The sequence below is a fragment of the Rissa tridactyla genome, chromosome 1 (genome assembly GCF_028500815.1).
Source record: "Rissa tridactyla isolate bRisTri1 chromosome 1, bRisTri1.patW.cur.20221130, whole genome shotgun sequence".
NCBI lineage: Eukaryota > Metazoa > Chordata > Aves > Charadriiformes > Laridae > Rissa > Rissa tridactyla.
Window position 1 is genome coordinate 118,004,421 of NC_071466.1, and position 25,566 is coordinate 118,029,986.

General features: G+C 42.6%; 1 protein-coding gene across 1 annotated transcript in view; it reads right to left on the minus strand.

Annotated features, from left to right (window-relative positions):
• The window catches only part of PTGFRN (prostaglandin F2 receptor inhibitor), a 71,368-nt gene that overhangs the window by 22,457 nt on the left and 23,345 nt on the right, over positions 1–25,566 (minus strand). The window contains exons 2-6 of the mRNA XM_054184552.1: positions 17,805–18,170; positions 16,517–16,936; positions 12,614–12,997; positions 7,806–8,231; positions 342–761 (exon numbers count right to left, since the gene is read on the minus strand). Of these exons, the coding sequence (XP_054040527.1) occupies positions 342–761; positions 7,806–8,231; positions 12,614–12,997; positions 16,517–16,936; positions 17,805–18,170 (2,016 nt within the window). The remainder of the gene's footprint in view (positions 1–341; positions 762–7,805; positions 8,232–12,613; positions 12,998–16,516; positions 16,937–17,804; positions 18,171–25,566) is intronic.

The following is a 25,566-nucleotide window of genomic DNA, read 5'->3' on the forward strand; positions in this document are numbered from 1 at the left end:
AGCAACCTAGTGATAAAGCTGGCAAATGCGGCACCAGTTACTCCACATTGAGAACCAGTTCTGAGCCTGCAGGACCATAAAAGCTGCATTAGTAAAGAAAAACCCAGAGGCTATGATTACAGCCAATTCATTAAACATCTTTCTGTAAACAATCAATAGCACAAAGGACACAAGTAGCACCAAAGGAGACAAGCAAAGCTCTCAGCCATTATACCATTTGGAGACCCTTTCCATGTTCCAAAGAGTAGGTATTTCCCAAAGGCAGGCAAACCACCGGGAGAGGATCAAAGAGCTCTCTCCCTTTCTGGCTTAGACACACAGATGCTAGATTCTATACCAACCTGACGTCTGGAAGTCTATCTGGATAGGGTTGGATAAGCCATTCACTGCTTCACGCCACATGCCACCACCACCTGGAGACCAGGCAGTCACCACACAGCGATACAGCCCAGCATCAGAAATCTGGGTCTGATACATCCTGTAGCGGAACTCATTCTCCTGGACCTTCTCCAGAACCACGCCATCCACACGAGTCTGGTCTGTCCAGTCTTCCAGTCGCACTACTGAATCCTGGTTCAAGGAGATTATGCGAGTGGTTCCATTGGGATTCGACTGATCTGTTAGTGGCTTCTCAGCTGTAATGAGGACAGAATAGCGTGGCGTCTTGATGTTTTTCGAAGACACTTTGCATGTCATCTCAAAGGTGTGGCCTGCTACAAAGAATGGCTTCAATTTCACTGCCTCCACCGTCAGCGTGTAATCTGAAGAGGGAAGGAAATAAGTAGCAAGAAAGGAGTTAATAAATAGGTGCAGATATTTCTGCAGCACCTTTCAATCTAGAAGATTACAAATAACAAAGTACTTTTTTTGGAGAGACAAATTCCAGCACATTTATCTAAACACACATGGACATCCCAGAATGCCACTCAACATCGCGCACATACCAGTACACAACAGTTTAGGTCAAGATGCAAGAATTCAAATGAACACCAAATACTGAACAGATAATGCAATACACAGGCCATAGCATGACAGGACCTCCAGGACTTTTTTTTGATTCAAGAGTAAAGGTATTAGACAAAACTCAGAGTCCCAGTTTCACATTGGATCTGGAAGAGCACCATCAGAGACAGGGTATGAGGACACTGCTGAAGTACTCACTACTAGTGACAAAAGCTGCCACTAACTAAATCAGCAGCACATAGTATAACTTCTTTTATTTCCCTTGAAAATCCACTCTAACAGCAATCCAGACACATTCAGCTGAACTCCCAAGACCAGTTGAAACTGCATGACCAAAAAATTGGTGGTAACAGAAGTAGTCTACATCCCCAGCACCCCTATACACACACCTCTGTGTTGAAAGAGTTTGGTATACCTCTGTCTCCACGTGTGTTCTTTTCCCTTGCTTCTCATGCATTCACCTGACTACAAGCCTACCAGAAGCCTTGACATTTCCCAACAACCCATTTGGCATCAAGAATGCCAGCAACACTTACTGCTCAGCTTCCTTTTCTATCTTCAGCATTCTCCAAGTCTGCCAGCTCCTCAAACCCAAGAATCCCTTAATTACAGGGTTTGGGAAAATTATATTTCTAGGAGCACAGCCCCAAGACACAAAAAAATACAAGCTCACAATAAGAAATTGAGAAAATGAGGAATGACTGAAATCAGAACCAGATAAAAGGAAAGGGAGTTGCTGGTTTCCTGGCACTGCAATGAAGAGACATCCCACACACTCAGGTTCTTCCTAAGGAAGGGGTACTGGGGCAGAACACACAGCTTACAGCTACTTCCCAAAGTAGCAGTATTGCGAGAATTCAGCCAGTCCAACTTGTTGGACTTAGTTTGCTGCTGCATGTTCTCTCTTCTCTCCCTTATAAAAAATGGGCATAGACACATTAAAAAAAAAACAAAAAACAAAACCAAACCTACACAGATCACCTTTACGCAAGGTGAAACTTTTCAGGAAAAGGGAAATAAGCAATGGTAAGATTGCTACACATTCCCCAAAACTGAACTAAATGCAGTATTATTTATGCCCTTCCCACAAGAGCAACAAGATACTTGTCAAGATTACATTTTGCAGTGTTTTGCCTTCGAGCAGCAGTTTTCACAATGAGTAAACACAGCCCACAAGATGAGAAACCCGGTATGACAACTTTAAATCAGTACTGTGTAAAGCAGGATCACAGCACAAAGCTATATAAAGAAACAGCAGGAGCGGGGAAGACTGAGCTGCTTCTAGTGGTCTAGCTGAGCACAGAATTACTTGATACTCCACACCACCCCCCCCAACACTTCCATCCGCTAAGCAAGTGGGAATACAAGTGGCACGTTTGTGGCACATTTAGGCATTCAGGGTACAATCACAACTGAAGGCGCACACACAGAGTCATTCTCTGCTCCCTTGTGTGAGAACTCATCATGCGTCTGATTCTAGACTTCAACTCCATTTTTTCCTCATTCTGTGTCCGTAAGGTTCTGATATACACCCTCTTCATAAGGCTGCAGCATTTAGGAGCCCAGCACAGCCCAGTTTGCCACATATTTTAGGAATCTAGTAGACAATCATATTTTTGCCCCAAAGGCAGAAGTGCAAACAGCTAGCTGTACTTCTCTGCCATATTTTGCTGCTTTCTAGGCCTTGTGAGGAAGCTCTGGGCAAAAATCCCTCCTCATGCAAACATTCTTTGTGCTGTTGATCTTCGAGTCAGAGCACTGGGTCCTAGACGCTGAAAAAGAAATCTTGCATTTGGTCTCTCATACACATACCTAAGACAAATACCTTCACATGATCAGAGCAGCTACAGATGTAGAGAGACAACTCTCCCTACTATGTGGGCTCCAAACGCTTTACTTCAACTATTCCCTGAGCCACAGGTCAGGCAGCAGTACACAGGGGAGCATCTTGTCCCCAGTAAGGACAGAGCAAACTTTGTTCCTAGACATCCTTTCTTGACTTTCCATTTGAGGGCAACAGAAAGTGCTGCTTTTACCAATTATTTTTGCTAAAGAAAAGGAGAAAGGAGTGGTGGTAGCATGGGACAGCAGCAGAAATGCCATCTGTAGAGTCTGTGGAAGAGAACATCTGAGGCCCAGAGATGCAGCTGGAGAACAGTGGTAGAATTCAAAAGGGTTAGAAATTAGGATGCTGAATAGAGAACAGGGAGACATATTCTTATTAAAGTCTTTTCAAAGTATTTTTCTATCTTTTAAAAACCTCCAATTCCTTAGGTTGGATGAATACAAAAGGCAGAGGCACCTCCTTTTAGGTGGGGCTATAAGAAACACAGACCAGTATAGAGAAAGAGACACAAAAAACAGCACATACAGGTGCTGGCTGTTTCTTGATGCAAGAAAGTCAAAAATTATCAAAGGAACATATCTGAATCTACAATAATATTAGAGACCTGTGTATGTAGTAAAGTAAAACAAAGAAGGAAAAAAAGACCCATATCCTATCAACTAGAAATGCCTGGATCGCCATTCTTAACAGTACAGTTCTGTGCCAAAATTGTTCTCCTTCAGTAGCAGCAGACGAAATGTAAGTAGCACTCCATCACCCCTACTTGGAAAAGCATGTCGTTGTTTCTGCGTGTAATGGTGCACATTATGGGAAAGAGAAGAAACCAAAGATTTGGCACTTAGGTTAGAAATAACAGTAATCTGCAAGAAAAGTTAAGTGGGAAAGGAAAGTTTCTTCACGGTTCCTATGTTAACAGAAACTACTCATCAGATCTTATAGCATAAGATGGGCCATAGAGGTCAAAGAAAATTTTCTTCCAAGAACTACATCCTAAAATCTAATCTCTAATCTTCAAAAAATTGCCAAGGAGGCAATATCTGTCTTGACCACTACCCTGCACGCTTGCCCCTCCACACACACATACACACCTGCAATCCCATGCAGAGTCTCACCTCCTTCTTGTAAAGCTCCATGAATGAAAAGCATGATAAAAGACACCCTTGGTCAGTCATATACAGCAGGCTGCACTCAGCAGAGTTTATGCTGGAAAACAGCAGGGGCAAGAGATCCTAACTAAACCATACCCAAAGCTTATAACCAGCTTGGGCACTACTCCAAAACAAAGGGCTAGCAGCAGAAGAAATCCTAGCCAAACAATTCAGATAAAATTTGAGTTATAAACCATACTTTGGAGCCTGGCAGTGCATGCCTCTGCCTTCTATCAACTGGCCACTCCAAGTGGTTAAGTCACACTATAATTTTCTTGCTCTCTACCACAATGTGCGTGCTCAGATTCAAGAGCGTATCCTGGGTAGTGACCAAAAACAGTTTTCACCTAATCTAAGCTAGTCAAATTGCTAGAGAAGCCTAACAGCTACAAGGGCAAGAAGATTTCAGGAAATAACAGACACCTTCCCTGCACTCCACTGACTCAGGTTGGAAAAGCAGCACAATGGCCACAGCTAACAGTAACTTCAGAGCGTAACATCAGCAGCCTCAAGTAACACTATCTCAATGTTCATAAAGGCTTCTTCATCTCCCAGTGCACTAGCTAGATTGCAAGTACAGGGAATGCAACAGATATTAAGGTAATGACAGCTTTGCCTTCGTAAGAGAAGGAGGCTACACAACACCCTGAGGTACGATTGTAGCCTCAGCTGCTCCAATACCAAAAGCTCTGAAAATACAGCAGGCACACAAAGACCCACACCACAGCCTGATATGTGTATATACAATGCAGTGGCTCTCACCACTGCTGCACACACACAACTAGACCTCCCTCAACTGGCCTGCTCCCCTGCCAAGCACAGAGCGCAAACACTTCACCCTCATGCAGCGACAGGCATGAGGAGCCCAGCCACCAGTAACTGGGGCTTGCACACTTAACGCACTTTCTTGTTCCTACACCCAAACTGGCATGCGCCCCTGGCAGCTTGGTGCCGTGGGTATGGGAATTTCTTTGCTCAGGAGGAACTGCATGTCTCTACTATGCAATATCTATTGTACACCAGTAAAGACAAGTGGGCGGCAGAAATATCACCTCTTCTCTATTCGCAGGACTTTCTGAAAGATTAAGATGCCCTTGCTCCCAATTAAACGTGATGGGAGGGCCTGGATAAGCATTTAGGACAAGCTATGTTAAATATAATTATTTTGTAAATTAAAGACAGAAGTATTAACAAAATGCCAAATAATAGTACCTTTGGGATTTGGAATTTCAATTAAAAGAGAACATTCTCTTTTGCAAAGAATTACATGCAGATCCAAAGTTGACAACACCGGTTTAAGAAACAAGCACCAATTCTGCATTCCACTGGAAACAGCAACTGTGTTTTAAATATAGGCAGTACTAACACTCAAATTAATAAATAAAATTATCTTTTAAACTATCAAACTTTTTTCTGGGTTGAAAATCATACTGAGCCAGACAAGAAAAGATTTCCTCCCTTCCTTTACCCCTTTTTACTGATTGGAATTTGTACCCTAAATAAGCAAAAAATAACAATATAATTGATGCTTCTCGTTTTTGAGGTGAGATAAAGAAGTTTTCTTTGTCACCCTGGCAAAGGAGAGGGTAGAAGAAGGAGGGGAAGAAATAAATCAGGCAGACCACGTCAAAAATAACAGTAATCTATGATAGTGATTGGCTGCATTTGCAAAGCTGAGTAAGCAGAAAGATGTAAGCATTATTGGTCCCAACAGAACAAAATAGAAAAAGAAGATAAGAAGCCTTAAGTTAAAATGGGGAAACATACAAGTTATTATGCAACACACATAAAAAGGACTTTGACATCTTCATATGATGTTTACATTTCAAGCAAAGGCTTCCTTATCCTGAACACCACACTGTGCCAACTGACTCAGACACAACATAAAACCATTTCTGCTTTCTCAAAAACTCAGAACAACCTTTTCCAAAGTGGAATTTCTCTGAAGTCCTCCCCCCAAGCACTGCTCTAAAGTTAACACCGACAATGCAAGTAATGAAATAGTTGGAAGAAAAGCCTCTGTGTAGGCACAGGCTATCCCAAGGAAGAGGCAAATTTCTGTTCTCTCCTTAGGCAAACACGTGGGAGCCTGGCTGCTTGCTTTTATAAGCACTGGGAGCAGTTAGGGACTCAAATCACCAGAGATACTTGTCAAAACAACAGTCAGAGAGCAGAGGCAGCAGCAGATTAACTCCTTCATAGTTGCTGGCTACAGCACTGGGCTCCCAGCTGAGTCTGGAGTTCACATGAATAGGATATGTCAGGGGACAGGGCATGCAGAGAAAAGCAGCTGAGGATAAACTGATTAAAGAGTGGGGCACATGAGGGATAGAAGTGAAGAAGGGGAAATCAAACCTATATATTGCCCCCCCCCCCGCCATGCTTTTTCAGGAGGAGAAGGTGTTTGTAGGAGAGCTCACTTTCACATCATAAATCCTCCAACTCCCAAGTTTTGCCAATAAAATGTACTCTTCAGCATAGGGACTATAACATTTACATTTGTGTTGCAAAATTAGCAGAGTTTTTGGAATCAAACCAGAAACAAGGGAATGTTCACACCTGTCACAGTTTGTTTTCCCTCAGAAATGTCAACACAGGCTGAGACTTTTCAACTCCAGCTGGTCTCTCTAGCTGCTCCAAAGGCGATGATGCATTAACGCATGCATGCACATACACACACACTCGTGTTGTGGCATAACAGCTGAACTAATTGTGACCAGCATTCAGCATTAATGAGAGATCTCATTCCTGCTGGAGAAGCCAGCTTCGGTGAAAAAAAAAAAAAAAAGTGACCTTCTCATGGACCATGCTTAGTCTGGGGATGAAGGGAGTACTGAGCAAGCAGCCCACCATTTCTCTCTCCACTGAAGCAGAATCACAGCAGAAGCTCCCCAATTCACTGTTTAGGGGTTATCCCTAAACAACTTTGAGCTGATTTCAAAATACTTGTTTCTGAAATATAGTTCTCCGTCTATAACTGCCTGAGCTAGACTGTTAAATAAATCCATCAGGATAAATGCCACTTAGCTAAGCACAGATTTTTACCAAAGACATTACATGCTAAGTTATCCTATTCCTTTTGTTCCTACCCAACAGACCCTCTTGCATGACCTAACATCTGAGCCAAAATGGTATCACTCTACAGGACATCCAGGATACATACATTCATTTTAAACCAGCATTAAGTGATTCAGGTAACTCTATGTAGCTTCTAAGAAATGCTCCCAGAGTCAGTTTAAATACTGTCCAAAGCTAGTTCACTTCTGCCTATAAAAGGCCCAGATCCAAGCAAAGCACCGAACGACTTTGCTCCGACATCCACTTATTTTTGATACTCTGGTACTACTGTGCCCACAAACTTCCTCAGAAGTGCCTTCTAAACATGGTCTTGTAGAAGAGAGAAAAACAACTCTCAAACTGGCTGACAGAGAAGACTTAGAGTGACGTTCCTTGTTTCACCTCAAGACAACCCTGTTGCTAGCAGCGAGATGCATCCTAGAGAGACCGAAATACTCAAGAGTCATGAAAGTGGGCAATGACCGCAGCATCACTGCTGGATGGTACCCCTGACACAATGACAGCTCAGCCCATGGAAGTCTCAGCACAGTTTGATTGACATCGCTCTACTTTGCACTTCCACTCCAAACTGTTGCATAAAACTAGTGAGTGCTGTTAAGTAGCTACTTCCCTCCACAAATAAGAGGTCTTTACACAAGGTAATAGTATTTTTTCATAACACAGAACCCATTTCCAAAGCTCATTAGCAGGCCTTCTGGCTGACGGTCCTACTCAAGAGAAAACTATCTCAGCTATCCAGGTCTTTCCATGAATAAGTGCAAGGTTCCTACCTTGTGTAGCCCAGAAAATGCTGACAGATGCAGAAGTCACATCTTTGCTCTTTACCCAGCTGTTGTTGCGGTGCCTGCTCCATGCAGAGATAACACAGAAATAATCCCCTCTATCACTTTCTGAAGTCCACTGGATTCGTAAACTGAAGGTGTCAACAGCCTTTTTAGAGAAGATTATTTCCCCATTCTGAGTCCTCTCTCTGCTCCTGTCCCCAAGCAGCAGAGTCCAGTCTGCATCCATTGTGGCCAGGAGTTCCTCTGTCACCACATCGTCGCTGCGCAGGCGCTTCCTATAGTACCAGGAAACTGTGAAGCGGATGTTTGCTTCAGTGTCCTGTGCATTTGTGATCATGCAGTTGAGCTCTGTGGGGTCATCTGAAAACTTGGGTGTTTTAGAGGCATTCAGAAACACCTCATAGTCTGGCTCTGCAGGAGAGGAAACCCAGAAGAAAGAGGTTAGCAGCTACAAGCAGAAGGGAGAAAGTGACAGATCTTATTCAGAGATACTGCTCACTTCTAACATCCAGTTTGTGAAAGCACCTGAACTAGAAGCCAAGTGCCAGAATATGCATTTTTCTTACAAGACCTGGGGACCAGGAACTGGGACTCTAGCTCTCAGACTTGCACCAGTCTGACACAAGTACCCCTAGGCCTGCATTTCCAAACAAGACCTTTAATTTCATATGTCTAGTCAGACCTTTTCAGAAAAATCAGGACTAAGAGAACTTGGTTGAGCAAAATCACCTTTTTTTAGGCTTGGCCCCAAGAACCCCTCATGTAGGTTCAGTTTCAGTCCAGCCAGTCACCTTTTGCACTTGTTCAAACACCTGTGGCATCCTGCAACAACAGGAGGCTGAGTATTCTCTGGCTTTGCACGGACCACAGATACCTCATTTCCTTAATTTCTCCCGAGGGTAAGAGGCTATTACCCATCCTGAAATGCCTTCTTTTCCATACTTAACCATCCCATCACGTCTCTACAGTACAATTTAAGAATGTTAAAAAGCAGCCCAAAACCCAAACACCTTACCCACCCACACACCAAAACCAGAGGCATGGGTACCAGCCACAGGCAGTACCAACAGCAGTGCACAGTAAGTTTCAGTGGCCAGCATAATAAATACTAAGTAGATTAAGAGTCAAAGATGCATAGATCAGAAGAGCTTCACAGTCTGAATAGAGAAGTACATGCTGTATAGCTATGAGGCTAGAATATCTCAAGCTTGAAGAGGAGTGCCTGAAATTCATGGGTTAAAAATGGGGCTGTTGTATTTAAATCTGAAATAGCTGGCTGTCCAAAGCCTAAAAGTGATAAGGCAGCCGCATGACTATTTTCTCTCAGACTACAGAGATAGTAAAGGAAAATGATTACAGCAAGAACCTCACACCACAGAGGAAATACATATTTATTTACTAGTGTTAGAATATTTTTCTGTCTTGCTGTCTACTATAATTCAGAAAAAAGACTAGCTTTCCAACTGTTCGGCCAATACTCATCACATGGCTTTTACATCCTAAGTGTATTCAGCGCTCTATATTTATTTTTTGCTTTGTGTTTTATTTGGCATTTTGCCCTCCTAGAAACAATTAACCAAAGCTATAATTGGGACAGAGAAGGCAATCCAAGGCTAAAACTTAGGCTTAGCTCACCAATGAGCCAAGATAATAAAGCATCTTAATAGAACTGCTGCGCAAACTGTGTGCACATGCACTTTTGGACTTCAGATGCAAAGGATAAAAACAATTGTATTAAGCAAGCTGGCTGCTGCTATGTCAGCTTGCAGAAAAGATCTCACATCATTAAATGTTATGCATGCAGTGTCCTTGCATCTAGCAAGGACAAGGGCGTTAATACAGACCAGACATTAGAGCATCTAGTGATACTGATGGTGAGTTTCTGCAGTGTTAGGTAACACACAGGCATAAAAGTACTGTTTACGTAAGTCTGTAGTACCTACTACCAGTGAACATAAGTGCAGATTTCTGCGCACTTTCAGTGTAAGGCAAAATAAAAAGAAAATGCACAGAACTCCTCTACTGCAACCAAGGCATAGATTGTAATGGTTGCAAAACCCACTTTTGGTGTAAGTCCCCATAGATCCTACAGTTACACTACTCACTATCCTCCTGTCTCATTCACAGAAGACTAGTCTTCTCCAGGGCCTCATGATACATTCCTCATGCTCTGCGGTTTTCTTATCGTTCCCCTCACCTCCTTTTCCCCCTCCAAAAAAGAAAGCATTCAAGACCAATTAATATTTTCACAGCAACAAAGACTATGAAAGCAGAAACTCTTCTCTAGACAGGAATACAAGAAGGAAAAAGCTGCAAGAAACTCGAGTTCTTAGATAATCACTTCAGGTTTGTTTTATTTGCGGGCAGGGAAAGGACCACTAAGAAGAGTTTTGGCTTTGACAGCACCACTCCAGATAGGCGCTTCACCCTGACAGACACTTAAACAGAGGATTTAGAAAGAATAAAAGGCTGGCTGGATAAAGCTCATTCCTCCACTCTGTCAGCTGTCAAAGAACAGCCTCACTGACAGTTCAATGACTTAATACTCCAGCAGCTCTTAACTTCCATTAAAGAGGAGGAGTTGGTGAATTCTGGATGCAGTTGAAAACCTCAAATGCTGAAAATTTATTCTACTTTCCCGTGCCTTAGCAACCAAGCATCTGCTAAAGAGCATATTTTATTCTCTCCTGTTCCCAAATAACACCAAATCAGAATGGAAAGAATAAGGAATAGTCCTACAGGTATAGGCACTATGAGAGAGTACATGAGCATGCAGTGCACCTGCGCACGCATGAATATGTGTGGGGGAAGAAGAGAACACTCACAAATTGAATGTGCAACTTGAATGTCTGAATGAGGACAGGAAATCAAGACATTCATCACTTGCACACTTCTAGCACACGTTACAAATATACTTGGAAACAGCCACAGCTCAACCGCTCTGTACAATGCTAAAATGCAAAATTTAAAGTCATTGTCACTAGGATTTAACCTTGTGACACAGCTATTTATTTCTGAAAACCTGGCTTCAAAAGCAGGCTCTCTATATGCTGGCTTCATTCAGTACCTTTACATTGGAGGAGCTCTGCCCTTGTAACTGGACAGTACCACCAATTTCTGATGACAAGAGGCTCTGAACAGGTACATTAAGAGAGTTTAGGCCTGGATACTTGCATTCAGTCAAAGCTGGGAACAAACACCAAATATTACAGCTCAACTAGTTCTCCCCCAGCCTCACATTTAGGTTCACGCACGCTTCCAACACAAACAATACTTTGTGAATTTTAGCAGGTGCCCATACTTACCTACAGCATCCTGCAACACCATCCTGAGTTTCATTGCTTCTAAACTGAAGCTATTCTCTCCAAGATTAAACTAGGGGACAGGATGGGTAGGCTGACATATCTAGACCTACTCCTAAACCGCAGGCTTTGCAGAAGTTTTGCTGGAGTTTCATTTTCAGTATTTCTCCCAAGTAACTTTACTTCTAAGGATGTTTGCATAAAGAGAGATCTCCAAAGCTTAAGAGTTCAGCTGGGATAATGCACAGCAAAAGCTTTACCATCTGCAGCATACATGAGACACTGGATGTCCAAAACAGATTTACCTTGGGAAAGGGGGGTAGGGAAATACACTGTCAGCCTGCTTTTGTAGGCCAGGTAGATCAGGTAAGCCTGTTGAAGCTCTTACCTACAGCTTCTGTTCCTCATTCAGTCAACAAGTCTTAAATGAACAGCTGTTAAACACAGCTGCCTCCAACCAGACCCTTGCAAAATAATGCAAACATTTGATGGTATTAGAGCTGTAAGAAGGGAAAACCACCAAGAAAAACTGAGGGATAAAGGAAGGAGAGAATAAAGAGATCATCAACTTTCTGTTTAAGTAGATTTTTTTCTCCTAATGGTGAATTAAAAGAACTCACTGCAGAAATGCTGCAGTAACGTATGGAAGCCATAACTTCAAGTGCACAAATAATCCTTTGCTTGTCCAAAAGGCGAAAAATCCACTCATCTCTAAGACTGAATGATTAAAACTGCACCACGCTGAGTGGGATGTTAAATACTGCAGGAAAATCTGCTTTAGTAGCCACTATGCTAATCAACACTACTAGCATTGTTAGCCACAAGCTAGGTCTCTCTCACTCAGTCACACTACTCAATAGCTATGTGACATGGTCTTGTAAAATGGACTTGTGTGTTGAGGGAGGAGAATAAAGCAGTATAAAGTCATGTTTCATTCTAAATCCATCAGTAGGATATGGTGTCCCTAGTGATTAAAAAAAACAAAACAAAAAGCCAACAGCTCTGAAAGCTATTAGAGTTCATTATGAAGTTTCCATTATAAATAATTTTTTATGGTATATGACTCATAAAAATCAGGGGAAGCACCTGATATCACTGTGTTCAGAGCCTGTTGCTGGATCAGAGCCTTGCTAATAGTACAAGGGAGGCGACAGGGGAAAACATGACAACAGGGGCAGCTTCAGCCCCTGGAAAATAAGGCAGGTTTTTAAGTTCTATTTCCCAGTTGCAGACTGTTCAGTAATACCAGAAAGCAGAGCACACAGGTGGGACATGCAGTAAGAGATCCTAAAACCCTACAATGTCCAAACCCAAAACCCCACAGGGCAGATCAGTATTTTTATATGTGAGAGAGAGATGCCCTATCATCTATATCTATGATAGATGCAAACGAGAGAGAAACTTGCCCAGAAGAGATTCTGCAAGGTCCTCTCCCTTTTCTGATGGGACCAAGGCAAATGACCCATGAAGTCTGAAAGTAGAATCACTCACCTAATGCTGTCACCACTACACTGACCGGTGCAGATGTCCTCTCCACCACCTTATGCCAGCTCCCGTTGTGCAGGGGTACCCAGACTGCTGCTTGGCAGAAGTAGTAGCCGGAGTCTTCCACATCTACATCACGCACCAATAGGCGGTAGGAGTTCCTATCTACGTGGCTCAGGCTGATGAGAGTTGAATCACTGACAACAGAATCACGGTCCATACTCAGCAGAACCTGAGCATCTGACAAGGTATCATCAGGTGACGCAGAAAAGTACCACATCACCTCTGCTTGGAAAATACCACTCCTGTCTGTTGTGATGTTGCATGTAAGATCCAGGGAGTCTCTTTCAGTCACAGACACATTGCTTGTTGAGATGATCACATCTAGAGCTTAGAAATGAAGAGACAAAAATTCAAACAAAAAATAAAGCTTTTTTTTTTTTTTTTTTTTTTTTTTTTTTTTAAAGTCCCCTGTAAGTTATCCATGTCTTCACGTTATCCTACAGAAGCTTCTGAAGTAGCTCAGTAGCCCTACCTTCAAATGCCTGCTGGCTATTAAGCTGCATGATCTATTACAAAAGAAGTATATATTATCAGTCAAGCACGGAATGCATGATGAGGAGGAAGAAAGGGAGTGGGAACAGGGTTTTTGTAACTCAACAGCAACTGGTCCATGAAGACTTTTTCCCAATCACAGACCGCATGTCACCTTCGCACAGCAGGAAAATGCGTACAGGATTTTCCATTCTCACAGGAGGGTCAAAGTGTTTTGGAACTATCTCTCAGAAGAGAAAGTGTCCACTGAAATCACTACGAACTACATTAAAACTCAACTTGGTTTCTGCTGAAACAGCTTTGAGCTCCTCTAACAGAACCAATTTAGATAAGAAGCAGACACAGCCACATGTTGGAGTCCCGACTGACCTCAGGTGTCCTGCAAAAACATGAAATGAAAGCAAACAGAAGGCAGCAATAACTCCTTGTACTGATGACTCCTCTACTTACTCCTCTGACCAACACACACTGGGGACTTTAAAGCAATGCCAATTGCCACTTAAAACACATCTAACAGACTCCTCCCCTGGCCAGTGAATAATTTTAATATACATAGCACATACAGTTATAGCCAGCATCCAAACGGGACCTTCTGCATTCTGTAAGTTACCAGGCTGGCCACAGCTTTGTTAAAAGAAAGCCATGGGATGAAAGTGTCAAGACTGGGAGTAGAAAAGCTGGCCCTAGTTACTGATGAGAGGTGAACCAAGGGTGCTGCATGTGTTCTTTGCAAATCTCAGTGCAAATCATTCACCAAGTTACCTGGCCACCACATGTCTTCACTTGCTCATTCCCTCCTCCTACATTGCCTGAAGATTAGATTTGGATCTCAGTGCAGCACCATTCCCACAGTGGGTGATGCAGCTTCTCTTAAAGTCTCAACTGAGGACAGTAGGCAGGGCTGCTACAGAACTGGCTCTTCTCAGCAGATCTATGACCAAGACCACAAGCGAGAATACAGGCTCCCACCTTAAACAGGCAGCTACGTCTCTGGTGCAGATTAGTGACTTGTGTGTAAAACCATGTTCTACTACACGTACCCATCTGTAAAAGCTTTCTAGGATTATCATCAGGAATGAGAGACAACATATAAAGGCCAGAGCCAAACTGAGCAGCCACAACTATTGCCAATAAAACCAAGCAATACTCATCTCACCACTCACCTCCTGATAGCACAGAGCAGTCAAACTGAACAGAGGGTAGCAAGGCACACCGAAGTGGTAAAGCAAAGTCCACTGTCTGATGAGTATCTCATTGAGATTTCCCTCACTGTCTTATCATGGGATTGGGATCAGTAGAAAAGCCTAGTTAATTTAACAGACTAATACTAGAATACAAAATAAGACTCATCTGCAAGGTTAAGAGCAACATTTCTCCAAGGAGCACTTCTGTCTTCATGAAATGGTGATCGGCATTCAGAATCTGGCATTATATGCATACAGAGGGACTCTAAGAGAGTTTACCCATATGTATATACTCAATGCTCCTTTTTTGGTTACAGACATGTCTGAAGGCCTCCCTTAGACTTATATATCTGTTGTGCAAGGCACTATTAAAACCAAACATGCGAGAACGAAGTTGGGCCCAAAGATGTCATGCTTTTAGGAGATGAAAATGATGGGCAAGTAGATAGAAGACCAACAACAGGAAAAAAAAAATCCCACAGTTACACAAGTAACCTATGAGTGACTTTTTTCATTAGATATGTTAATCCAAATTTTGGTTGGTTTGGGTTTTTTTTGTTTGGTTGGTTTTTTGGGAGGTTTTTTGGTTTTTGTTTTGTTTTTTGTTTGTTTTTTTAATCTTACAAATTCAATCCCACAGTTTACAGCAGGTGAGAATGAGGGAAGTGCAGCAACCGGGCATACCGTTTACAACTCAAGTTCATTTTAGAATTCAAGTGCAGAGGTTTTGGATGTCAGCACAAGATGCTCTTCAAGTCCTGCTACAAGATGTGTGGGTAAAAATTTCTGCAACATTTTGCTGGAGAATAGCCTATCCCATTTAGCATAAATTTTAAAAAAAGCCTTCATACCCCTGACAAAGTGCCAGTGCTGCCAATGACCGAGCTAAAACTGAAGGCAAAAAAACCTCTGAATGAAAATCAAACAAAAACCCCACAAACAAACAAAACCGCACACCCAAACTACATTTAAAAATTGCACTACTACTGGTCCTGTTTTCAGTCACTGATTAAACCCCACCTACTTAAACCAATCTCTCCAAAAGTGCAACAAAATAGAGAATTACAGCTCTTAATTGAGCAAACCCTGCCTCAGCAGAGAGCACCTCCAAACTTTACTGTGCAACAGACACCCTGAAAAAGGGGGGGGCAGATAGATCCTGTCAAATTTCACAGGCTAAGTACCACCAGGATACTAAAACTACATCTAAATGAGCCAGCCAAAAAAACCCAATAGTTCTGGGTTCTCCCTATAGTGATTAAAGAATTACAAAAACAAAAAGATACCCTTACTGTCTGAACACTTCTAAAATATCATCATATTTTCACGTTTCTGAGGGATCATCATTGCCTGTTTTCCCACCTACTGAGTGACAAGATGCATCCCCCCCGCTTTCCCTCCACCAACTAGCAATGGTAATGCTAATGCAGTTAAGTGCTTAGTGCATCTACTCCTGAAATCTATACAGGCAGGGATATCTGGATATCCTCAGCACAGCACTGTATGTATTTTTGTCTCCTTAGTCAAGCATGCAATGATGCGTTTAACAGAACCATTACTGTCCTAGACCTCTGTCAACACAATGGAGCAATCAGACCAGTGATCCAGTGTCAGTGATAAAAATCACTGGATAGTTTGTCCTGTTAAAATAATTATTGCCTGCCTCCTTTCTCTTGATCTGTCTATGCTATTTTAATAAACAATGTACAGAAAAGCTTCACATCTGTCACTGAATCACAAGCCACTTTTACAGGGAAAGTGCAGCTGTTTAGTGCTATGGGACAACCCTATGTTAATGAGAGAGTAGAGGGAAGGTTTGGGGTGCTTAAGGGTTAAATACAATGTTTATTTAAGAAATATAAAAAACAGAAGCAATCTGAAGTGAACTAAGGATGCGATAAAACCTAGGTCTAAGCATCTAAGAGGTTTCAGTCAATCCTTCCATACCATCATCCCCATTCTCCCCAAAATAAGAGCTGGAAAAATTATGCTAAGCATTTTCTATTGACTTAGATGTAAACAGGCCAGCTATCCAAACAGCACTCTAGGTTCTTCTGCAATGTATCCTCATTTAGTTTGGCTTACTCAATTTCTGCTCTCAGAGTATCACACTCTGGACGCAGCACTGCTGTAGCTACAAGCTGTGACCCCAGCCATCAGTAACACTCACCAGTCCGTTGGATTGCCACACTTGCTATCTCCACGCTCTTCTCCTGAATCTTCTGCCATGAGCTATCCGCCCCTCTCACCCACTCGCTCACAAGACACCTGTAGGCACCCCCATCCACTGACAAGGCCTGGGATACAGATAACCGATACGTGTCATTAGCTCCTGTGTCCAAGCGGATATCTCCATTACGGTAGCGCTCTTCATAGCCAGGACCCGGCTGGAATTTGCCTTCATGAGTCAAGGATAGGATGTCCCGCCAAGTCGATCCACTTTTGATCTGCCAAGTCACATGCAGGTGAGTGTGCTCCGGTGAGGTGGTAATTGCTGAGCAACGCAACTTGATGGAGTCACCCTCGGATAGCTTGAGAGACATTGAGGAACGTGCTTTTGAACTGCTCACCGATAAGCCATCGGAAATCACTATTAAAAAGAAAAAAAGACCAAAAGACACAAGCATCATAAAACAGAAGCGAGAACACCCACACTGACCTGTTCAGATATGAGACAGTAAAACTACCACAGAGCAACACCTGGATAATAATTCCTTTTTCCACACATAAATATATTCCAGGAACAAGGAAATTCAGCTGAAAATCCATTAAAGGATGTGCTCCACTTTAAACAAGCCAAGACAAGCATTCAAATTCATTTATCTTTCCCCTCGCTTTAGTTTCTCATCCAAACGTCATCATTCTGCCTATTCCCATCCAGAATCATCTTGATTTTCATGGGAGTAAAAGATAAGACACTTGAAAAAAACATAGTCTCCCAAGGTACTACTGAAGAACCCTAGATGCGAGAGCAAAGCTAGGGTATGACTGCAGTATCAACATGCTGACAGGGAAAAGGAATATTACCTCCTTCATATAGAGAGATCCCTAAATGACACTACCAGAAAGAGAGAGAAGACAGGTCTTCTGTGTCTTTTACCTGAAGTTAGCCTCTCTACCCAGAGGCTTAGGGACATTAAATATTCGCAGATATCTTCAGTAAACCCACTGCTTAGTTTTCACATTTTTATTTACATATTTACTAGACAGAAAAAAAGGAAAGTGGTGTTTATAGTAAACCGCCACTCTTCCCTTCTTCACTTCACTTGCCTTTGCTATCATACTTCCCAATTTTCGATTTTGGCTTTACAAGAATTGAACAGGAACAGGGAGAAGAAAAAAAAAAAGAAACCAGAAATCACAATGCTCATAAACAACAGAAATTCAACATTCTTAAGGGTACATCTATAATCAATATCAAAAACAAATTTAGAGCACACCTCACTCTTCAGAAATACCTTTCACTTGGACCTCTGCATCATAATTTCCCTGAACGGTGGCATCAGTGCTGGGCGTGGAACATTTGTATCTCCCTTGGTCAGTTGGCTGGATGTTTCTAATCACAAGTTCCACAGCATCGTTGCTGCTCCGTCTCAGTTTGATATCCCCGTGGCCCACACGTTTTTGGTACTCCTCAGAGGTGAATGTAGAATCCCAGGTACTCACTATCCGCACAAAGTCAGTCTCCCGGGAGAATTCCCAGTCAAAGTTCTGTTCACTGGGTCCATCATAGTCACTAACGCTGCAAGGGATCACCACCTCTGTGCCCACGACTCGAATAAGCGGACCTTTGGGCACCCTCACAACACGCGCTCTGCAGAAAGCTAGGCAGGAAAACAGAGAGAGAACACAGAGTTAACAAAGGAATTAACAGAATAGACTTCGACCAAAAAAAACCACCATGAAATAGAATAAGGTTGGGCACTCCACTCTGCAGAAAGCTAAACAAGTAAGAGCAGTATTTCCCATTAACATTTAATCTCACTGGAGCAGGAGCCCCTAAACACACCATTTTTAGCGTGGGCAATCTTTGTTTCATTGCTTATTCAGTAACACATTAAGTAACGACATACTGAAGGAGAGAAAACTGTAAGGATGAAAAAAAAAATTTAAAAAAGAACTAGACAGAGATCCAATAGGTAGCAGTTTCTCTACTACAAGCCAAGTGCTATGTAAGACACTTAAATAACATTAATAAGTGGTTTTCATTACTACAGTGAGGGCATAATCTGATCAGGCATTTTAAGTCTTTTGCTGACATCAGTAGAGGATTCGAAGTAAGAAACTAACTCCCCCCTAGCTTGAGGGCCATAAGAGTGGTATGTTGACATTCTCCAAAAAATGAGCATAGTCTCTTCCACCCTGAAGGGTCATGGCTTCTCTAGCACATGTGAGCTTCCTTGCCTTCCTAATTGATTTAAAAGGAAGAACTGATTTCAACAGACAGTTTGCTTGAAAGGATTTCTGCAGCCACACCTGTTTCTAGCATGCATTTCCTCTTTGGTGGAAATCCCAGAACATGGGAGCATGAGCAGAGCAGGCTCCCTCCAGAGCAGAGGAACAAGCAGTGTTCAGTGTGTTTTCTGGGACTGTTCGACTAGAAGCACAGAACAACAACACCAGTTCTCTGCAGAAGGCTGGCAAAGCAGTATGTTATGCTCCAGGCAAAAGTGTGAACCACGTAAACTAGCCAGAAAACCTGGCAAAGACGCAGCAGGAGACTTTTCTGGTTGATTTGGCTCTGTAGGCCAAAGAATAACCCCAGCAGCTGCACATGGATTTTGGCAGGTTCTTACTTCCCAAAAGAGCAAGCTGCTTTGATTCATAGTTCCAACCAGAGAAATCTTTTCAGAAAGAGAGGGATACTACCTAAACTTGGCCTCCAAACATGAAAAGCCTACTGCATCCCACCAGCTCGATATCCATAGCAAGATATTTTAGCAGCCAGGTAGAATAGGAGAAGCCAGAACAGAAGGACAGATCTTGCTAAAATCAACTAGATGGCCATAACAACATCTAAAGCAGCTGGACCAAAAAGTTGATCTGAGATACCACAGGGGCAAAGCCAAATTTAAACAAACAACCCCCCAACACACAAAGTCCAGCAACCCACAATTGCTCTAATTCACCAGCTACATTGAGAAAGCCACCAGCTAGTGACATGAGCACCAATACGCTTGCTGAGCCTTCCCCTCCTCTCACTCTTGCTGTAGGTTAAGACACCACTTGCTGGCTCAGAGCCATCACACCAATAGGTATCCAGGTGTGGGCAAAGAAGTTAGTCTCATGAAGAGAAACCACCCACTGGGGAACCTGTTATAAAGTGCAGCTAGTCCGTTCCAGAGTAGCATGAAGAAGGAGATTGTCCTGGTTTCAGCTGGGAAAGAGTTAATTTTCTTTCTAGTGATTGCTGTGAAAGGAACGTCAATAATACTGATTATTTTAGTTCTTGCTAAGTGATGTTTATACTTTTCAATATACTTTTCAGCTTCCCATAGAAGCTGAGAAAGAGCATAGACAGAACAATGGAATGGACAATGGAATACTCTGTACCATAAACGTCATGCTTTGTATATAAATGGGCGGTGGAGTGGGGAAATCAGCAATCACTGCTCAGGAAGGTACAAGTTCACAGAGTAGTGAGAGTGACTTGTGTCATTGCTATTACTGTTATTTTGCTTTTCTATTACTGTTCTATTAAACTGTCTTTATCTCAACCCATGTTTTTCCCCTTTCCTTTCCCCTCCTTTTCTCCCTCTTCTCCCTGCCCTTCTTGGGGGAAAGGGGAGAACTGCGCAAGCAGCTGTGTGGTCCTAGCTGCTGGCTGGGTTTAAGCCACAACAGATGCGTTAAAGAATCAAGATTTCTCTGGGCATTTAAAAAGTAGAGAAGCAGTTATACACACTGAGCATAACTACAAGAGAAAAGCATATTTTTATCCCCAGTTACAGTTCAGCAAACAGTTGAACCAAGTGACAGTGCCTTTCCCTCCTTAGTTCATAACTCACAGCATTCTCTTTGCTTTGCAGACTGTTCACACGTACAGGCTCAGTCATAATTGTCCTATTTCCTCATTACCATGACCTTCTATATTCAACAGTGGTACTTCATTAAACTTATTTGTAATGCACACTGGGGTTAATCTCTTACCCCTTCTATCCCTCCCAGAAGACAGTTATTACATACCCAGTCAAGTAACTGAGGAGTCCTAATAAGGAAGCTGGACTTCTCTGCACTATTCACATGGGAATCGGAGAGGAAAATCTCCACTGCCAATGTATTGTTCCCCAACCAGATGTCTTTAAGGACATCTCTCCAAACACAAGCACCATATAGTGAAATCATTGATACAGAAAAATAACCAACAGCAAGCAAAGAAAGCTGCAGGGCTCCAATATATTTCCTCACTAGGTCTTAAGTTGCATCCCCATTCAATCCTTCAACTTATCCTCTTACAGAAAGCAGTAACAGCAGCAGGTAAGCTTTAAAGCACTGCCTGACAACCAAACCAGCTTCCAGCAGGCCACTGTGAGAAGTCAGCTCAGGATCCTGACCAAGGGCACTCTTCAAACGCTGAGTCTCTAAAAAATACTCCCCTGTGACACTAAAACAAGAAGACAACACTGTTCTGTATGCATCTTCAGCTGTAGACCCACATACCATGCGCTGCACTAATCCAGTCTAGAGGTGACAAAGGCATGACTAATGTGGCAAGGGCTGCACATTTGTGTTTGAGATTAGCACCGACAGCTCAGTTTGTCTTCTTCCAAGGTCACTAAAGACCCTTTGACACTAAATGAAGGTAGGGGGTGATTAGCACCTTCATAAGAGAAGGCAGGCCAAAGGGAAAGATAGGGGCACAGGGACTTCTCAACAGATCTGTTCAGAGGCCGTTACCCTATTGCTGTAAAGCAATGACTGTCCCCCTTATCACTGCACATTCCCACAAGCAATTCCAGTTTAATGCAAAGTTGGAGGGAGGGCAGTGAAACAGGCTGCAGGAGAGAAGAGGGACGGCCTGTAACAGTTATAATTTTACACTTTACAACCAATAGGATTCTTGTAAGGCAGGAGCACATAGAGAGGGGCATCACAAGAGAATGAGAACTTACTGCAGAGCATCTGCGGTGCCCTGCCCACAGGTAAGGAGGAACATGCACAGGGCAGAAACTCTGAGGGTGAGCTACATTTCTAGGTGACCCAGGAGGCTCAGTATCTAGCAAGCTGTGAATTCAGGGTTCTGCCTTTTGTCCTGCAGCAGTCAACAGCAAGAGTATCCCTACCTTCTAAACAAGGTGCTATGTTCTTTGCTGTGCATTAGGGATTAACATTTCGTGTAGCTGTAGCAGAAGCCACAGACGCTGATCTTGGCAAGGGGTGAGCTCTATTTTACTCTGGCAGATAAATGAGGCACTTTTACAAATATTTTATTCTTGCAGTGCCCCGTGTTAGTCACATACACCCCCTGCACCTTCCCAGAGCAATCAAAGTTCAGCTGTCATTACGTGAGAGCTTCAAACTCTGTAAATTTGCTGGAAACATTTATTTTTCATGACACCTAATATATTTCACTGTTAATATAAGGTGACATGTTCTTAATGAATTCACTTGAATCCCATTTAACTGTAGAAACAGATGGAACAGGACAGAACAGTGTATACACTAGTGACAGAAAACAACAGAACTCTGACAATTCAGTATTTTCAGTATCCCTGAGACCACCAAAGATGTGTATTTAGTAGGAACTCAATAACTGGCTCTGTATCATAAACTGTAATGCTGGACATCAAACCTGCCTGAGTACAAGATTAATTGCCTAAATACAAAATTTTATTTTTTCAGAGTTACCAGACCACCAGATGAAATTGCAAGGAACTATTTTCCAAACCAAAATGTAAAGGAGCCCCTGTAAGGAGGCCAGCACACAAACACAAGGGATGGGACTTGTTGCTTGGGCTCACTAGAAGGTGACAGGACTACCAAGGCAACACTGGTGCTTTTGCAGGGCTGGGCCAGAAACACTCAAAAAGTAGGGCAACCACAGAGCCTTCATGGCTGTTTGTCAAGCACCTGATTAGAGGATTCTCCCACGGGAACGAATGAAATATTCCACCAGGAACACTGGCAATGCGTGGCTCACGGTAGAGTAATAAACTGGGGCCTGCCATATTAATAATCCAAAGGCAAGATAGCCCAGATATAGCCTAGGCAGTTTTGAGCTAGTATTTGTTCCCTAGCAATGGTCCATGAAGTACTTAAATTAATTTGTCCCATCACCTAGATGCACCATCTCATGGCTGTCATTAAACAAAATCCTTTCAGAGGTGAACAAGGAAACCAGATGACTGAATAAACAGGCTGTGAAGTCAATCCGAGTACATAAATAGCAACCTGTCATTTTTAGGATAACCAAGAAAACAAGACAGCAAAATTGTGCAGGATCTACAGAACAGGGTGTCTGTTTAAACTCTCAACAAGCTACGCAACTCAAGGAAAGGGCTAGAGAGGATTTCCTCTTGCATTAGGCACGTTACTATAGATGATAGGGAAAGTCTTCCAGGAGCTTCATTTTCACACAGGTTTTGCATCTATGTATCATTTATGAAAGAACAAGATGATAAGTAATCTGTGGAGTCACCCACAAGGCTGAGATACCATTGCAAAGAACCCACTTCTGCTTTAGCACTCTCTCACTCAAGGTGCTTCCTCCAGCCTGTGCTAGACAGCTCTATCTAATAAGAAAACATGTTCTCTTAGCAGCCCAGAGAAGGAGGTTGATTCTCTACATCCGCCAGGCAAAGGAAAATGCAATGTGACATGCAGTAGGAAGCCAATTAAAGCCAAAAAAGTAAGAGCTGAAGAATGAGTAAATTGGCTCAGACTAAGCACTCGAGCCTCTGCATCAGAAAGACTTAGAACACACAGTCCAGCTCCTCAACCAAGGCAGTCACGGGAGACACAGCGACAACTTTGCTGATGCCTTTCATCTCAAAAGAGCTTACCGAACAAAAGGTTGTTTCATTTGCCAACCAAACATTACCATGTCTGTGAAGGAAATACAGCAGCCCTTTCAAATTCACAACAGTTTATGACAGGAAAAAAATACTGCAGCCAACTTTGCAAATGGTGGTAAAGATTTTCCTTCCCTGAACTCCTCCATTTATTTTCAATCTAGGCACCACTTTGCTGCAGCACTGTGTAAATGAGGGGGTTGAGCAGGGACAACCCTTCTTGTGCCACTCTGGAGAATAAGCAATGGATTCCCCACCATTAAAGCTGTGCACTCTGCCTCCTATTTCTAGCAAAATCCAAAATCTCCCACTTCTGTACTGCACTGCTTAACCACAGTGTGATGCATGAAGCCATTTTACAAGATGGAAAGGAAAAAAAAAATATTTTATGTTTGCATCTTTTTTTGTTCCAAAGAGACGCATCCACACAAATACACTTCCTCCGTTTCGAAAGAGAACTGATCAGGCTCCCTCTGGGAGGAATTCCGCAACTTTCCCTAGGGAGCAGGCAGGTGAAGGGACAGACAGCATGCCACACGTTCACAGGCTCTTCTCCGGGGAAGGAGAACCAAAGCATATCAGCATGGGAGATTATAATCCTTATCTCCAATCTTCCCCTGTTCCCTTTGCCTCTCCTCCCAGCTCCAATTATCATCAGGCAACTACACATCAAGAATGTCATCTGTGACTATCTGGGAAAGAAAGAACAAGTTATAACAAACATGCCTGCAATGTTTAAAAACCTTTCAATGCTGTTAATGCAATTTTTATTTTTTTAATATATAATATGATTTTCCTAGAGGTGGTACATTTACACAAACAGCATGTTGCTTTGGGATTTTCTCCCCCTTTTTAAATGCAATCAATTAAATTTTCTATCCTACACTGTGTACGTATGAGGAAAAAAGTCAGAGAGATTAAGCAGAAGAAAAGGAATTTCTTTAAGTACCAGAAATGCAGCTAACTACTGAAATTCCTTTACTGGTCTCAAAAAGAAAAAAAAAATCTGGACAAGTGAGATCTCTTACCATTCTCGCTTAACACATGACAACATCATAGTCTTCTTTCTAGTGCAGACAAACAGACAGTAGGGGTTGGGATCTATGCTAAATAAAGTGGTAGGCTCTAGCTACTCTTTCCAAATTACAAAGTTTAGATTGCCCTCAGCCGCAGCAGCGACCTCCACCTTACAACCACACAGCCTGCACAGGGAGGGGACAAGAGGCTCCTTTAAAAGAGACAAAATTTGATTCCTTATGTCAAAGCTGTAATCACCACAGTAGCCCAGAATCATCTAAAGCACACAGGGCTCCCTCCATACCTTGCAAGCCAACAGCACTGTTACACCTCCCTAACTGCAATACTCCCTACCTAAAAAAAGACTGATAGATTTTTATGGGTTGAAAAATCTGCAGTATATCATCTGAAGATATCAGAGAAGAGAGACTGAAAAAGTCCGTGAGAGAGACATTTACATTGTTCCTTCCCAGGCGGCTAGGATTCTTTTTTTAGATAATGTAGAGCTCTTATCAAAAGGAATTAGCCTGGGTGTAATTGCTTAAAACCCATTATCTCGATCAGGATGAAGAAACGCATACTGCATCTTAAGTGAAGCCTCAGAAATGCTATCAAGCTGCAAGGCTGCTGGATTGCTCTAATCTCCATGCCATCTGAGATATCTCAGAAAAGCTACATCTCCAGCACCGGGTGAAAAAGCAAGTACCTTCCCAGTTGGACTCAATCTATATCATGTGGATTAAGATTCACGTGAAAGGATTAAAGCAACATATTTTGCAGCACAGTGATGACCTGCTGTCTTCCCCATTTACCCCCCTCATGCACCACCCCCAAAAAAAACAATTTCAAATGCACCTAAGCAAACCACAAGACTTTCTCTAGGACACAGTTCTTCATTATCACAGAACCACAGAATGGTTTGGGCTGGAAGCAACCTTTAAAGATCATCTAGTTCCACCCCGCTGCCATGGTGCAGGGACACCTCCCACTAGATCAGATTGCTCAAAGCTCCAGCCAGTCTGACCTTGAACACTTCCAACGATGGGGCACCCACAACTTCCTTGGGCACCCTGTTCCAGTGTTTAACCACCCTCTTGTAAAAGAGTTTCTTCCTTATGTCCAATCTAAACCTATCCTCTTTCAGTTTAAAACTGTTGCCCCTTGCCTTGGTAAAAAGTCTTTCTCCATCTTT